Consider the following 17,959-nt stretch of genomic DNA (forward strand, 5'->3'; position numbering starts at 1 on the left):
TATGCACCTAATGGGTTAAAACTAATCGTCGTAGCATAAATACAGTAGCAAAAATACATGAGACGTTAACAACAGTATATTGATAAAGCCAAAATATACAAAAAAAACTAATTAGCCTATCTAATCTTTTTCTTCGAATTTTGGAAAAACATGTAATTTTGCCTGTGTGTAATGTATAGCACCTTTAGCACTAATTCCGTGCATAGCGCACTCAAACGGCGTAGTAGAAGCGGTCTACGAATATTTGTAGCTGCGTCTACGCAGGCGTAGAATTTATTTCATAGAATCTTGAATTGTAAAAAACTTTTATTAAACTTATGATGATAGTTATTTCAAGGATTTCGAGGTGTACCATACTTTTAGTGGGACACGGCTGAAGTGATACTAACGATTAAGAGTCGATCTTACAATCATCAGTCGACTTTTATCTTAGGAAAACTTAAATGTAGCCGTTTCACATATGTATTTTCTTTACAAAAGCTGTCAAAAATATTCGTCAGATAATTTAAACTTATAAAGTTACTTCATACGTTTCTATTATGTAACGTAAGATTTCTGGATTTGACTTGGACCGCTCCCTTTAGTTTCACGTGTAAGGATAATCCCCCGAGAGGGGGAGGCCTTGCCCCCGCGACCTTCCCCCATACAAGGCCGCGTTCAAGTTCAGAGCTATGGCCGCGAATGTTCCGTTCTACGCAATTTTATCTTCCGGGATTTTGCCATGGTAAAGTAGACGTTTAATTTTATTATGCGGGTGTTAGGTTAACGTGATTATGGTAAGCTGGTAAACTACTAATAGTTTTACATTATCTAAGAAGTTTAAGGAAGCATCTACTTTATTAATCGCTTTTTATTTTGATGAGGTATTTTACTATACCTAGGCACAAACCCTGCTCAAATGTTTTTATTTACTAAAATTCACAAACCAGAGCAATTTTAACTTTTTTAATGGAAAATCATCAAATGACCTCTCCCGCTGTGCAAGCAGCGTGAGGGAGTGTCATTCTCTGACTGACTGAAACCCACCATGTTCCTTCTTAAGTCCTCTATTGTACCAGGACCGCGATAACTTTTTTGAACAACCCCGATAGATTTAGGTATCCGAGCTACTGTTATAAAGTTCATTCACATTCATGTGTTTTGCCAATTGCCCCGACAGAATACAAACACATAAGTACGAACCTGACCTTTCTGACGGTCGTCTACAAATTGGCAATCGATTTAATCTCCCCGCTCCTTCCGTAATAAATGTGGGCGTCGGTTTTAGCTTGATTACATCCATTTGATCTAGGTACATCCCTATGTAAAGTAATTTTCTTTTAAAGGGGCATATAACTACCTACTAGCATTAATTGTTAGTTATCGTGCAAAAAATATAGTATTAATATTTTGCAAATATGGATCGCAAATTTTCTTTTTTATATGTATGTATTTTTGCAGCTATATTTTCCCAGACCATGTAGGTGCCTAATATAAATCTCTTAAGAAAGGAGTTTAGTTCATTTTGGTCTTCCAGGTGATATTTTCTGCACACATAGGGTACCTACTAAGTTGCCTTTCGTTGTAAAGAGCCTTTGTAGCAAGACGTAAATCGTGCCTTCATCGTTTTAAATCCGAGATTCTTAATCAATTACATATCTTATTTATTTATATCTTTCAATATCATGACTCTCAATAAATATAATCATAATTAAGACAAGTCTCTGACGCAGAAAAAGATTAGTTTACAGTTTATCTTTGCAAACAGTCTTGTTACACATAAAGCGTACCTAAGTATCTACCTATCAGTAATTACCAAAAGAACAATGCCTATGTAATGCTATCAGTAAACAGTAGCATATGAAAAGTGCATTGGCCTTCGGTCATCGATAAGAACAAACTGCTTAGGCTGAAATACTAATTTAATTACAAAGAATGTTTACATATATGTATGTATTTAAAGCTGTGTTTGATAAGGTGAGATTTACGACTTGATATTAGAAGATTGGCTGATGTAATTTATGATATCAGCTGAAATGCATATGACTGCAGTTTCCTCGTAAGTATATCGTATTGCCAGCTTGCACCTGTATTAGATAAACATCTATGCCTTGCTCCTCCGTGGGTACTTCCAAAAGCACACCAAATTGATTCTGTGATAAAATCCCCTACAAATTCATACAATCAATATCAAATCCACCGTTAGACTGAAAGCTTCAGAAAAATCTTTTGGTAGTGTTTACCTATGTATGGTAGGTATATTTCAAAATCAATCCTTCCTTAATTAAACGATTAATATAAACAAAGCACTATCTACGATAGCAATGTCTAAATACTGCTACTTTAGAATTATTGCACTTTTGGGTTATCTGGACTGCGAAAGTCTTGACACCCTTTGAAGTTACACGTGTCGTTAGTAGACGGCAGATAAAAATGTATTATCCGTCTACATGTCAAGTTAAAAGATACGATAAGTTTTAGGCAAAATAAACCTTGATACAATACCTACAATGCAAACTATTTACTTATCTTTAAATCACAAATCTATATCTAATTAATTCACATTTTTCAGTCCCTTATTCATTACTTGTAAGTACCTATACTTAACCTAAGTATATCGACGAAATTCCAGCACATTCATATTACTAGTTGAATACTCTTTTGCCCAGTAAAGCTAGTTAGTTAAAAGAGTTCGCATATGACGAACAACGTGACCAGAGCTGGCTTTGCCGGGGAAGATGACGAAATCTTGCTTTTCCATTGCCGCATTAACTCTTCAGTTTGTAGCCACGGATATAGTTTTCATATTTAGTTTATAAAACTAACTTACCAAGTCCTTCTAATATTGTATGTGGTTGTTGGTAGGTTGTCAGTGAAAAACAATGAGGTGTAAACTTGCGTGCAACCTCACTTTTTAAGGAAACCATCAGAGAGAACCTTTCAATGAATAACCGGCATCTATTTTCCATCTAGATTACCAGGAGCCTTGGTAACTCCCGAGAAAATGCTTAATTCCTCTCTAAACTACGCTGAAATAATCTCCTAAAGACGCTGAAATAAATCTCCTAACTACGCTTTTACCTCTTCCAGCAGATTCTACCCCTATATCCACAAAGAAGCCATATAAACTCATTGATTCACGTGAAAGAATTACTTGTAAAGTCTACGCATACCAGACACTCGTGCAGAGAAACTTGGATTCAAAGCGTTTCGTTTCACGTGACTTTGAAACGTGGCCTGATATTTTTAAATAGAACCATGTTGGTAAAAACGTGCCTTTACACATGATTGTAGAAATTAGGTTTTAGGTGAGGAGTGAATTAGTGCCTTAATAAGATAGACATAAGTGCTACGATGATAATACTCGTAAGGTTAACGGTCAACACACAGGTTGAAAAATGTGTGTGAAAAAGCAACGTTCTCACTACTTCTTGGACTTATATAACCAACTACCGAATAATTTAAATTTTTAAATAACAACATTCGATAAACTTTCACAAATTAGTAAAATAGGTAGGCTTTTTTATGAAATCCTAAAAAATCCTCACATGGTCAATGGCGTCAGCAGGTTTTAATTACAGTATTAATTTAGAATAAACCGTGGAAACCGTGGAAACCACAACAGACGTTAACCAGAACCACGAAAATGTGGTTCGTATCCTCAGGGAGGAAGGTTCGAGATTCTGTAACATGCAGCGTAAGGGCAAGAAATCAAAGCTTTCGGAAGAGACATTAGGGCTTATGAAGAGACGACGTGAAAACCCACCTGTCACTTCGTCAGCTAAGCGGGCTCTAAACCAAGAGATCAACAAGCACGTACGACGCGACCTCCGGTGCTCCAATACTCTTGACATTGAAAGAGCAATTGAGCTGAATCGGGGGTCAAAGGTGTTCGTACAATCTCTTGGAAGAAGCCACTTGACGAAGCTGACCACAACAAGTGGAGAAGTCGTTTCTTCGGTGCCGGCAGTCCTTTCGGAAGTGGAAAATTTCTATGGCCGGTTATACGCATCGCATGCATCTCGACCTGATCCCGGAAATGAGGATTCTAGAGCCACATTAACGCGCCATTTCACCGAAGACCTGCCAGAAGTCAGCAGTGGCGAAATCGAGATCGCTCTGAGACAGCTCAAAAATGGAAAAGCCCCTGGCGAGGATGGCATTACAACAGAGCTATTAAAAGCAGGAGGAAAGCCCGTACTGGGGGAGCTTCAGAAGCTTTTTAATGCCGTCCTGTTTGAAGGGAGAACTCCAGAGGCGTGGAGTAGGAGTGTTGTCGTCCTGTTCTTCAAAAAGGGAGACAAAACCCAGTTGAAGAACTATCGACCCATTTCCTCCTAAGCCACGTATATAAGCTGTTCTCAAGAGTGATCACGAACCGACTTGCGCGAAGACTCGACGAATTCCAACCACCGGAGCAGGCTGGGTTTCGAGCGGATACGGCACCATAGACCACATCCACACAGTGCGGCAGATTATACAGAAGACCGAAGAGTATAATCAGCCCCTGTGTCTAGCATTTGTGGACTATGAGAAGGCCTTTGACTCGGTTGAAATCTGGTCTGTTCTGGAGTCCCTGCAGCGTTGTCAAGTAGATTGGCGATACATCCAAGTGATGAGATGTCTCTACGAAGCCGCTACAATGTCCGTCCAAGTACAAAATCAGCAAACTAGGCCCATACCGTTGCATCGAGGAGTGAGACAAGGGGATGTTATTTCCCCGAAACTGTTCACTAATGCAATGGAGGATATGTTCAAGACGCTGAACTGGAATGGACGTGGCATCAACATCAATGGCGAACACATCTCTCACTTGCGATTTGCTGACGATATCGTCATCATGGCAGAAACGCTGCAGGACCTACAACAAATGCTGAACGACCTGGCTGAATCTTCTCTACGCATCGGCCTACGGATGAACTTGGACAAAACCAAGGTCATGTTCAATGAACATGTTCTACCGGAACCGATTGCGATACACGGCGCCGTTCTCGAAGTTGTTCGGAAATATGTATACCTCGGGCAGACATTGCAGTTAGGTAGAAACAACTTTGAGGACGAGGTGAATAGGAGAATTCAGTTGGGTTGGGCTGCATTTGGGAAGCTACGTCGAGTCCTAACATCGTCGATCCCACAGTGCCTAAAGACGAAAGTCTTCAATCAGTGCGTCCTACCTGTCATGACTTACGGAGCCGAAACGTGGACACTGACGGTACGGCTGGTCCACAAGTTTAAAGTCGCTCAGCGGGCTATGGAAAGGGCTATGCTTGGCATTTCTCTGAGGGATCGCATCAGAAATGAGGTAATCCGTCAGAGAACCAAGGTCATCGACATAGCCCACCGAATCAGCAAGCTGAAGTGGCAGTGGGCTGGCCATATTAGCCGAAGAACCGATAACCGTTGGGGTAAACGAGTTCTAGAGTGGAGACCACGACTCGGCAAGCGTAGTGTAGGACGTCCTCAGGCACGATGGAGTGATGACTTGCGCAAGACGGCTGGCAGGAGCTGGATGCGAGTAGCCGAAAATCGATCTCAGTGGCGTGCACTTGGAGAGGCCTATGTCCAGCAGTGGACTGCGATAGGCTGATGATGAATTTAGAATAAAGAATGCAACATATGTTTTACACTCATTTATTGTTTACGTTTACATTTGTTGTGTGTTTCATGACTTTGGTCAAAATTATTCTATTTTTATAACATTCTTTCAGACATATTTCAGATTCAGAAGTAAATTTTTAATTTCACAATATTTTGGTAAAAAAACTAGGCCACTTTCAATTTTTACAGTTTCGACGACGCGTTTTCCGTTAACATTTGATAACTCAATCAAAACTATACAAAATCAAAATTGTATCGAAAAATTATTGTATTAAAAACTGTTTCGAATTCACAATAAAACGTGTTACTGTTGACATTCAATCGAAAACATAGTCAAATATTATAGAAATATTTGTTCACAAAATAGAAAATATTGACAAGCGAAAATGTATATAGATACATATTTTGCATAACATTTTGCTTATTTTTTATTTCGACATCCATCGTCCGAAAAAAATATGTTAATCTTCAAGTTAATGTTGTACTAGACAAGAGACTGTAGCATTAGTTTTTGGGAGCTACTAAAAAATAGGTTTAAATTCGGACAGCTATATAGGTAGATGTTCTTCTTATAAACTGTAGTGTTCATCCAGTAGACATTTTAAATCAGTTATGACGCCTCCTTAGCTTTATTCTTGCAAGGCTTGCAGACCTGGCAGCCCTTGCAGCAACATACTCCGCCGGGACACTTGAACTTGCAAGGATGCACGAGATACTCGTCACCGCACGCATAGCAGCGACCCATATTCAACATGTCTTCTAGATCGCATCTGATGACAATATATAAACAAACTGATGAAATTAAATAATAATTGCAGCGGTAGGTACATTATAATATTTTTTTTTGCGATGGCAAAAATCGTCAAATAACCCCTCCCACTATAGGTTAGCAGCGGTGTCAGACTGAGCGGGAGTGTCAGACTTTTACTGACCAAAAATCCATCGTGTGCCTTCGTAGGCCTTTTATGTAGATACCAGGGCCGCGGTAACTCTTTCAAACAATCCTGCAGCCCCGGCGGGGACGGAATGAATATCTGAAGTACATGAAGGGCTGCAGAAGGTACATGCTAGGTTTTAGTCATTAACGGTTATTATGCTGGGCACACTGACTCACGCAGCTAACCCACAGCGGGAGGGGTCATTTGATGATTTCCAATAAAAAAAGTAAGTACTTATTCTGCCGAACTCATGTGGATTAAATGAGTAGGTCCATAGTCCGGGTTTTACATTCCTTTGTTTAATTTGCAATTTATCACTGATACCAAAACTTGTATTTTCCAGATATTTCTTGTAGGTATAACTGTTTATTATTGCATTTATTGTGCCTAACTTAAGTGATAAAAAGTGCAAATTATAGGTACTGTCACTAATGTAATTGATGGTCAGTTTTCATTGCAATATTAAGATAGTACGAGTTATCTCTGGCTTGTGTGTAACGATGTGTGTAATTGATCGGTCAAGAGCCCGTTACAACGGATTACAATGCGATCGATTGCATCGAAAATAAACATTTAACATAGGTATTTAAAATTGCGATAATTGGTTTTTCCACAATTTTCCAGGAGGTGACTCAACCAAACTTTCAACTATGAAAGTTTCTATAACACAAAACTTTTCTACAATCATAATTTCCGATCCACAATTTTCCTATAAAATATATTTTCGATGTTCTTTATCTTCCGATTTCAATAACCATCTCTTTGTTGTACCTCAGTGTAAACAAAGATTCTGGCCAAACGTAAAGGGCATACTAACCGGCTGTCTTCAAGCAGTCTCTTCTCGGACTCGTTGAGTTGGGGTACCGCGTACTCCACAATCCCGCCCTTACTGACAGTGACAGGAGTCGCACAGTACTGCATGTCGTAGCACTTCTTAGGGTCGTCCTGCTCAACCAGAGCGCTGTCTATGAACGTCGGCTTCTCGAACAAACCTAGACGATTTCAAAAATTAAATAATCGGGATGCTTTCATTGGATAGGGTATTACATGCATTTTTGAAATATATCTTAAATAAATTCTTTAGTCTTAATATATCTCTAAAAAATTAAAAATATTTTTTTTTCTCACGTTATGTACGAATATAAATTAATTGTTTTATCATAATTTCAAATTTCGCGCGTATTTCGCGAAAACGCGGCACACAACGGACGCCATGATTGTTTTTTGGTCATGACGTCATTACGTTAGTAAAAAACTACAGCTGTCAGTAATACATATGTCGGAGATAGTCAATAGTATGGTCACTGAACGAGCCGCAAGCGCGCCCTCCGGTGGCGTTTTCGGTGAAACAACAATTTGGCGCGCTTGGCGGAGTCGTGGCGGTCAGCGTGGCGTCCGCGGAGCTCAGTCTTAGTTCCCTCTCGGTTGAGTCTTGGTCGAGTCTTCATCGAGTGTTCGTTGGAGTCGTCGCGTCACTTACGTCACGGCTAGTGTACCTAGTGTTAATGCCTAGCGTTGTAGTACCGTTGTAGATTCAAATGTAAAGGTTCTTCTAACCTGACAGACAGACATGTGTTGCTGGGGAGTTTGTTCCGCCACTTCTTCTCCCCAAGCCAAAACACATAGGAAGTGGCGAAGGGCGGGCGTTTTGGGGGATGTCTTTTGTTCTGACTAATTTGAATAAACGTTCTTGAGTGTTGAGTTCTGTTTGAGTTATCTCTTTGCTTGATTACCCTAACTGATGTCGGACGATAGTGCCAGCCATCCTTGATGTTCGCCTTCCGACACATATTTTGATATGTATTGAAAATTTTAACTGACACTTTTGTTTAATACCGTAATGACGTCATTAGCATGGCGGCGACATTTCGTAGTGTTCAAAGACAGATAAAAAAACCTAAAAACTTTAAACTACAATAAAAAATATATTTATGTACCTTACGAAGTGAAACTAACATTTCCCGATTGCTTTTCCTCTAAACAATCATTGTAATACACTTTTAATTTTTTTCTCATCTAGACTAAAATACCCTATTGCATGTAGTGCATTTTGGATGAGATTTATAGCTGAATTTCTGGAGCAGAAAACTTATTGCGGCTATTGAGACGAAACGCAAGCGTAAAGTTTTATTGATTTATTGTAAGAGGAAACTTTTATGCTGACACACGATCAAAATGCCAGACGTTTTCGTCACTGTTATGAAGGATCAGGGAAGACTAGACTACATAGCTTTTATACTGCTAATACATTAGGTACCTTTCATTAGGTTAACAACAAATCTGGCAGTCGAGAAGCCGATAGACAGGTGTCCCTGCTCGTTGTTGCTCTTCACCTTGCAGATGATCTCGTCGGCCTCACGGACCAGACGCGTCAAGCAATCTGTCTGCGACTGGGAGAAAAAAGATTTGCACACTGGATTGTGAATTTCAACCTTAAATGAGCTAAGCATGTTGTTCGAAGGATAATAAAAATTGTGTCTCTCCGCGTTGATCGAAATCCGTCATGATTGATTAATGATGAATTAGGTATTTGAATTATAAACACAAGATTAATTTGATTGATTTCATAAACGTGAAGATTTCAATGTTCACCTCTGCTATCAATCTAGACTACCTAAATGATTCGAACCACGACCGTACAATTTTAAACTCAACTTACTTGTGGGAAGTTGCTAGCTTTACCAGCTGAGAACACGGGCACCCTGGTGCATTTGCCCGTGCCACAAACTACTGGCAAGTTGCTACTGCTGGGGTCAGCGCCCGTGATGGCACAGAACAGCTGGTTGGCACGCATGGCATTGATGGCATTCACGCCTAGGACTCGTCTCCTGTCGTACACTCGCGACATCTTTAGGGTCTGAGGATGAAAATATACCTAGCTTAGCTTAGAAATTACTGCGACATATTAATGCAATGAGATGACCTTTGAAAGTTCTTTTCTGGGTTAATTTTATATCAGCGTGTAACCCATTTTGGTTGTAGCCTTGTAGGTTAGCATGCGTAAGATAAGTAGATACCTAAAGCTGCATCATAAAGCGACATGCGTAGGTTTTATCACATAAAATGAGCCTGCCTAATCATGAAAATCATACTTAGACTTTGCCTTTAGATGCCGACTTTTGGAGTCATGGACAGATAAACATTATGATGATACACGTGATAGGAGAGTGTGTCTTAATTATTAGTAGAGTGTTAAGTAGGTACTTCTATACATTCCGTAGTCAAGTACATTCAAAACGATTGTCCAAATAAACTATAGTAAACCAACAATTGGCTAGTGTTTTTTCAGGAGTTTTTCATTTCATGACACGCATATTATAGGTACCCCACCTACCCAAGATTTCTGAACTCACATGAAGGCACAGTGCAAAGTTGCAGTCTACGGGCGGGGTCTGGACCGCCACAATAGCGTGGGGACAAAACTGCGCAATGGCGAGGGTCGCAGTGCGCACATGCTGCATGTTCTGGAAGAACAGGTGCCGGTCCCAGGTGTTGCAGCAAGGAGGCAGCAGGTACGCCCCGCCGCAGATCAAGACTACATCAGCTTCCTACGAAGGAGAAAGACACAGAAGTCTAAAGATGGCGGGTCTTTGCCTATATATCTAAAAAAAACTATCCATTTCTAATCTCACGTGATATCAGATCCTAAAAAAATTATAGTACCTAAATAGAAAATTCTTAATACTATCTAATAGCTAGATATCATATTAAATAACCACAGTGTTATCTTTTGAAGTAGCACTGCAGTAAGAGATGAAATTATCGATAAACACGATAGATTAACTTAATCAGTAGTACCTAGCTACCTAAATTAGTTATCTGTGCTGATAGCAATAAACAGGTACTTACTAGTAATGCGTCTTTCAGAAACATGCGACCTTGGTAAGCTTCGACCTCTGTGCTGGTGTCTATGTGAGCTAAGTCGTTGGCCACGCCGAGCACGCCGCGCTCCGCGAACTCGTCATACATGGCGAGTGTGCGAATGATCTTCTGCTGTTTGAGGAAGAGGCAGGCAATGCGGCCTACATCGCTTCCAGCGCCTACTACTGTTACCTAGAAAAGGGGGGAAGCTGGGTTTCTTTTGATTGAAGAGTTTCAGTATAGAGTCATAAGGAGGATTGATTCGTCGAGATCTAGTATTTATTTATTAGTGTTCAGCTACTTTTGGGGTTATTGTTGTTAAGCTGCTATCCTAAAGGAAGTCTACTAGTTTTTTTATTGTAAAACAAATTATGGCTGTTAAGTTGCGCAATTTTTGGTTTGGATGTGTTCATCGACATGAGGCTGACTATACCTGAGTACCAAGTGTTGATTTTGAAACTCGAACCTTTGCGAAACCACACAATAAATGCAAACAATCCTACATCATTCATATAACTACAAGCAGAGCAGGCTATCATTTATCAACCACAGACCTTCTGCGGAGGGAACCGGGGAACGGGACAGAACCTCTCGCACTCCATCTCGATCTTCTTCAAAGTATCAGATAGCACGAAGTTCTGATATCCACGCCTTGGCTGCTCCTGACTCCTCCTATATACCCTACCTGACGGAAACCCTATCAACCTCGCTTTTGAAAATGTACCAGGCATGGAAAGCCGCCCTAAGATATTCGTTGGGCGTGACATTATGTATTTGTAAAAAACCGTATCCTAAATATCTCTTCGTCTTCTCATCAGTTCTTGAACGATCACTAACATCGAAATATATTTTTTACTATAAATTTTGATTTTATTGTCGCATTGTTTGTTATACTGACATTTTCCTTTATAGGTACTGAATTGTGTTGGACAGCAGAAGTCATCGGCCATAGAGAAATGAGTATTAGAAGAAAGAGGGTCTTTCAGTTCTACTACTCTCTATGAGCATGGCCGAGCGGCCCCTGTGTGCGAAGTCCCTTCTCTGCCATCGTTAAGGAGAAAGAGCTACCGCCTCCTCAGCTTTGAACTGTTATAACGCAATAATTTACCAATAGTTTCAGTTCTTGTTATTTAAATAATGTTTTATTTAAATATTTTTAGTTTACATCCCAAGAAAAGCCATGTGTAATCGGTCAATCGAATCGGTATTTGTGGCGTTTCTTGTCGTATTCGTATTTTGATCATAGTAAAATCATTCACATCAAGTGAACCGTGAACTTCCGTGCGCAAGAATATGGCTGCGCAGGCACCAATGCGTTCAATTTGAAAGAACCATCATTACAATCTTATGGTTCAGCTATTTTCTTACTCCAGTTTCAAGGAACACAAGACACAAAATAAAACAACAAATAGAACAGACATCAATTTAATAGATATAAGTTTCACCTATATATTATGTTTAACATTCATAATGATTATTATTATATTGTCTACCCATATACAGGCATACTTGTTTATGTATAGATACAACACGGAGGAATTAAAAATGACTAGAACTATAGAGAGTGAAAGCCGCCTAGACAACTTTACGTATCTTAACAGATCTTAACAGATTGTAGTACTTACGTTTGCTAAGTACTGTACGTACGGCGTTGTGGCGTCACAACCCAACGGCATTAATGACACAGAAGGGTGTTTTTTCTCAAAAGGCCCACTATTCACTATGGCACAAACATGGAAGAGCTGGATTATAAGTTTTATTTCTTTTAATTGTATTGTTACACCAGTTTGAGATGAATTACTATGTGTACGTATTTGTTATTTTATTTATGAAATTAAGCCATGTTGCATGTACTAAAATGAACAGGAGCCTCAATTTTTTACAGGAATCAGTTGTTAATTCAACAAACACGTTATAATACCTGTGTATTATATGCCGTTCAGGTGTAACATCACATTTGGAACTTGAATTTAATGATACACACAACTCTTAAAATAAATCTATTGCGTAATTACAAACTGTTGACAACCTTCCAAATAATAAAATCTATAATAAATAACTAAGAAAACGGGACGTAAAGGTCTGTGCAAAATAAAGTGGTACAACAATATCAATACCGAAAACTGCCACAGTAATCATATCACGCTTAATTGATACCATCACAAACCTTTCGGGTCAATACCACATCGTTCGACACACACCTTAATAAAAGTTAAACTTTATTGATATCTTTCTGGCACACAATTTACAAAAAAACCTTAATATAAACAGATCTTTGCTAAGATTCAATAAGTGCGACTAAAATCTATTAAAATATTAAATCAACAAAATAATTAACAACATCAACATTCCTTTAGACATTCATCAATTTCTCACAAAACATTATCTATGGTTACTTAAAAATGCCCGCGACACTTCAGTCGGTTATATTAAAATTAAACATTTGAGAAAAACGTGTCGTTAAATTAAACATTATAATTAAAACACACATTATTTAAAAATAAATTGTCTTAAATATTTCGGATAGCTTATAATACTTGTCCCCTTATCGACAAGGCTCCAGCATTATTTCTCAAAACATTCCGAGACCCGAATATGAACATTAACAATCAAACTATGTTTAATAAAAATAAAACAATCCAAATCACATTTTCCGCTATGCAATACAAATAGGTTTTTGTTTTAATAAAATTGTAGCTACCAATGTACTAATGACTCTGCAGTCCATTATTTGAAATAAGTAGGTTTTTAAATAATTTAGTATTAATTATGTTCTTGTTAATTCATTGCGCAAGCCAAAAAAATACGTTAAAAGTTTCTTTAAAATAAATATGTTTTTAAATGCGTAAGTAGATATGCTTATAAAAATTAATTGATAGTAGCTGCATTCAATAAAACAATACATTCAATAAAATTAGAAAAACATGTTTATAACATTCCGAAACGCCATTCCACTCTTTAGAAATTATAGGGTTTTGTATCACACAACATTTTTTAACGAATGCATCCATTTACGGCAAGAAAGGAATCTGCCGAATTTATATCGCCAATAATAAAAATACGACCTATTTACTCAGATTAAGTTTTTGCCACACATATAAAGCCAAAGGTTACTTATTATAAAATATCTCGAATATAATTTCATTTTGGTGCTTAAAATTTCACAATTTGAATTAACGTCTTTTACGAGTTAGGTAATGTTGCCAGATGAAAATAATATTTACCCATCATCAACGTTTCGTTTTACGCAGTGCCCGACGGCTCTCTACGGGGAAGTGAGACAGGGTTCTAAGACACCCACTGCAGCTCCGAATATCGAACATTTACAACTAGCTCTCATTATATTCACAACCCGTCGCTAGTGACGCTTATTAAGTAGATCATAAGAAATGTGCCGATCACTTGTTTGTGCTCCGCTTGAAAATGTTTGTGCTGACGGAAAATTACAATTTTGTGGTAGAAATTACGTTTGAATGTCCAAAGCAAAGCAATCCTAAGTGAACAAAGTAAAATTAAACGTCTATGAATTCGGTATTCTATAATAACTGTTTAACATTAGGGAACTTCAAATCAAAACGAACAGGCACTTGAACAATAAGTGTCAAATAAAGAATTTGTTCTGATTGAATTAAAAATAATTTAATAATCTACCACAAAAAACACGGTGTAAAAAGGAGTGAGCTCGTCTTTAATATTTTTCAAAGTCTTAATCAGTGCAGGAAATTAGAAAGTTCGTGGTTGTTTCCTTTTGAACCTTATGCACTTGATTCATCAAAATGGAACCGGCTAAAGTAGTATTGTAAAATAAATATAAATTCTCGTGAGAGACTTTGACCAATAGTAAAAACAAGATTTTCGTTTCTCAAATCATTTCAAGCGGAGCCATAGTACATAGCTATCCTTAGAACTATAGCTATAGGTATATTACATTTTACAACGGTATGACCCATAACGCGTTTCAAGAGACATTACACTATCTAGACTTTACAGTAGATATAATGAAAAATTGTAAATATTTAGGAAACAACATCAAAAATATAGATTCTAAAATCGGTTTGAAAAATATAGGTTAGTCTGATGTCTGCATCGAAACATGGAAGAACAAGCTGAAAGTATAGCCTTGTATAATAAAGTAGAATAAATATCTGATAGAAAACAATTCAGCGACTATAGTGAACTATGTAAACTCGTCTAAAAGTCGACAATAACATCGAAAACTTATAAGATAGAAGCCGTAAGCAGGAAGGATCAATGAGAGTAGATTCAGTAGAAATGAGCAAACAAGTTTAACAGCGTAACATATTGCATAACATTCTGCTGCCAGATAGAAAATTCGAAGACAGACGAAGAATTAAAACTATTTGGTTATGGGTGTGTCAGAGACAACTCTATACTGAATATTTATGGTAAAGGAGAAAGAGGTAAGTATACAACCTGCCTTATGCTTTACGTAAGCAAGTGGATACTTATCTCTTCAGACAGACAACCCAGTATTAATAACAAAGGGCTGCAACAGATCACTAATCACACACAAACCGCAAAAGGCAAACCATTGCAGATTAAATACAGATCTATATATAATTTATCGTAGCTTAGCTTAAGACCTTACTCCAACCGTTATATAATAATAGGATAGTCTAGAAATATATATATGTTATGGACCATGTGATTAATTCGGGCATTATTTATAATGCCCGAGCATTATGAATAATGTCTAGCTTTATCGGGCCAAGTGATTAATAACTATCTTAACTTCATTATTTATCACATTGCACGGGCATTATTATATTGCTACATGATAGTTGGGCAATTTGATGATAAAGCTATATTTTATGCGGTGCGAGGGTGGCAGTTGTTCTAATAAATAAATCCTGTTACTTGCTACATATTTTATGATTATTGTTTTACATTATATGTTCTATTTTAATGGGAAATTATAAGTCTAGCCACAAAATTATTAATTGGACAATTGTCATCTAATTTACTAACTCGGCCTCGTTTTTCTTGATCTAATTTTTCTTGGCTCGTTTTTTTTATGGTAGAATTTAATTTGGATTCAAAACATTGTATTAAAAACTGAACTTATTGACGAAAACGAATCGCTGCAAAACCGACTCCACGTAGTCTTGTCTGCCCTACCCCTAGAGTGCAATTCAAAACCGCGTAGGCGCGGAGGGGCGAGGCGGCGCTGCGGGGCTCCGGGGTCCCATGCGAGCTTATCGTCGCAGATGGTTTCACGGTCACCACCGCAGCTTCGGCTTGCTGGCCGGCTCAGCCGGCCAGCCTCAGCCGCGGCGGCGAGCGCTTCAACTACCTGCGCCTCAGCTCGCATGGGACCGCCGGAGCCCCGCAGCGCCGGAGCCGTGACAGAAGCCATGCTTGCTGCATGTTGCATGCTTACTTCTATGCTCTGTCAATTGATATGGGATGTGTATTATTTAGTTTATTTTAAGTTAAATGTAAATTACAATAAAAAAAATGAAATTAAATATGTTTGTATTACTTTGCCCAAAAGGTCATGGGCAATATGTATAGTGCCCGGTCAATTTTATTGTTTGAATAATTATTATCAAATTGCACTCTCATATTGGGCATTATTCATAATGACCGGGCATTATGTATACTGCCCAATTTATCACTTGGTCCATAACATATATATATTAGAATATACATAATCAGATAACTCTTTTAAAAATAAATAGTCAATATAAAATGTAACAAGTATACGAGTTTCACTTACGGACTATTTACCTAACAGCCGAGAGAATGCGGAGCCACCCGCCACATCACGCTATCGAAGCTGCAGTCGGATTACACACTACGAGATAACTCTGAACATCTACTTGGCTGAATCACGCGTACTTTAATCATTAATTATTATATTATAATCTATAATGTAGCCAAACACGGAGACCACAGCGATAGACTACACAAATAAATACTTTAAGCGGGACCGATAATATAATTAAGAATAAAATATATTAATATATCCTTAAATAGCCAATAAATATAGTATATAAAAATATTGGGGCAATTTTGGGGCAGTCGTCCTACCCGGAGTTAGAGTTAGACTTCATGAAGGTAATACAAGACAAATCGAAAAATACATCAACTATTGGGAATTATCATTAAAATCCAAAACTGCAGAGAAGCTTAGGCCTTCTTGTGAAATAAAACACATGACAAGTGCAAGCTGCTGTGGTTCTAATACAGAACAGACGTGACCTACATCTTACCTAGAGACAATAATTTAATTACACAAGGCAAGAACAAGTCGTGTTTCACTTTAAACATCCGTATATCTACTCGTTACACTGATATTATTCTATCTACTATCTAATTCAATCATTTGTATCAACGAACGGGGATAACAATGCCAAAAACGGGTCATTAGAAGAGATATACTTATTAAAAATTTAGTTGTGGACGTCGGGAGAACGTTAAAATCGAGCTGATAAATTCAAATATCCGCCTAAACATCGATCGGATAGCATCCCTCAGGCATCCACCGCGCGGGATGCCACGCACAGGAAGGCCACTTGCTCCATCCCAGTGTCACACCTACACTATCCCACCTACGTGTGCCAACACCGCCCTACACTACCCTCCCACATCCATGTGCCTACTGCCGATATCTAAAACAAATATTCTGTATTTACCACTGACTCTAAACTACGAACAACTTACAAAGTGTACAACTTCTCATTTGTGCATTAAAACGTAATGGTTTATTCATATAGGGCGATTTAACATCGCGTATTAAGCTCATCAGGTCGTGTCGATCTAAACGAATACTATGTCGAGCTACCTCACACTCAGCCATTCCTTCAGTGCTACCGGGGAAGTGCCTAAACATTACGAACCTAATCATCACAAGTTTCCGATGGAAATCTAAATTAAACCCATATTTTATAATATCTAACACATTGATATTACCTCACGCTCCTCAATATTAAATTTATCAACTATTGTGTCAAATACATACGTCATAGCAAAGACAGATCGATAAATATAGTCGAGAGATAGTAAGAGGTTCCCTGTTTCCATGTTTTACTTTCTTGTTTTATATCAGAATCATTTGTGACGTTATTTTAAGGACTACTGAATATAAACACTATTTTATTAAAGTTGTAACCGAATATTATGTTTGAAGTAGAAATGTTATATTACAGTAGTCTTTGCTGAGAAAATAACATGCCACAAATAACCCCAACGGTATCTAAAATTTATATTTTAACGATAATAAATGTATTATAAAGTAGATTTAAAAGTTAATAAATACGTGGGACCAAAAAACATTACATCCATGGCACTTATACGATAACTAGGTTTTTGTACAAGAAAACGTTTGATAAATACAATAAAAATAATGGCCACTCTCTTAGCTCGCTGACTAACGGCGAGTACAAAATATATCGAGAGCATCGTGCCATAGACGCCACATTATACAATATACCGCTAAACAAAACAACAGATTAGCTGTTACATGTAAGTAGAATCAAAATAATGGCCAGTTTCTAGTTTTAAAGCTTAGAAATACGCCCATGGCAAGATGCACTTTAAATGTATGACAAGGCAAGTAC

General features: G+C 38.0%; 1 protein-coding gene across 1 annotated transcript; it reads right to left on the minus strand.

Annotated features, from left to right (window-relative positions):
• Window positions 1-6,139: 6,139 nt before the first annotated feature.
• Window positions 6,140-11,281, minus strand: LOC110384406 (malate dehydrogenase). The gene is made up of 7 exons (XM_021345684.3): window positions 10,931-11,281; window positions 10,365-10,568; window positions 9,869-10,063; window positions 9,175-9,372; window positions 8,773-8,905; window positions 7,333-7,507; window positions 6,140-6,347 (listed from the first exon to the last, which is right to left on the minus strand). Exons 1-7 carry the CDS (start codon window positions 11,141-11,143, stop codon window positions 6,188-6,190), a joined length of 1,278 nt encoding a protein of 425 aa, XP_021201359.3. The 5' UTR covers window positions 11,144-11,281; the 3' UTR covers window positions 6,140-6,187.
• Window positions 11,282-17,959: the final 6,678 nt, after the last annotated feature.

The sequence above is a fragment of the Helicoverpa armigera genome, chromosome 13 (genome assembly GCF_030705265.1).
Source record: "Helicoverpa armigera isolate CAAS_96S chromosome 13, ASM3070526v1, whole genome shotgun sequence".
In the NCBI taxonomy this organism is placed as follows: domain Eukaryota; kingdom Metazoa; phylum Arthropoda; class Insecta; order Lepidoptera; family Noctuidae; genus Helicoverpa; species Helicoverpa armigera.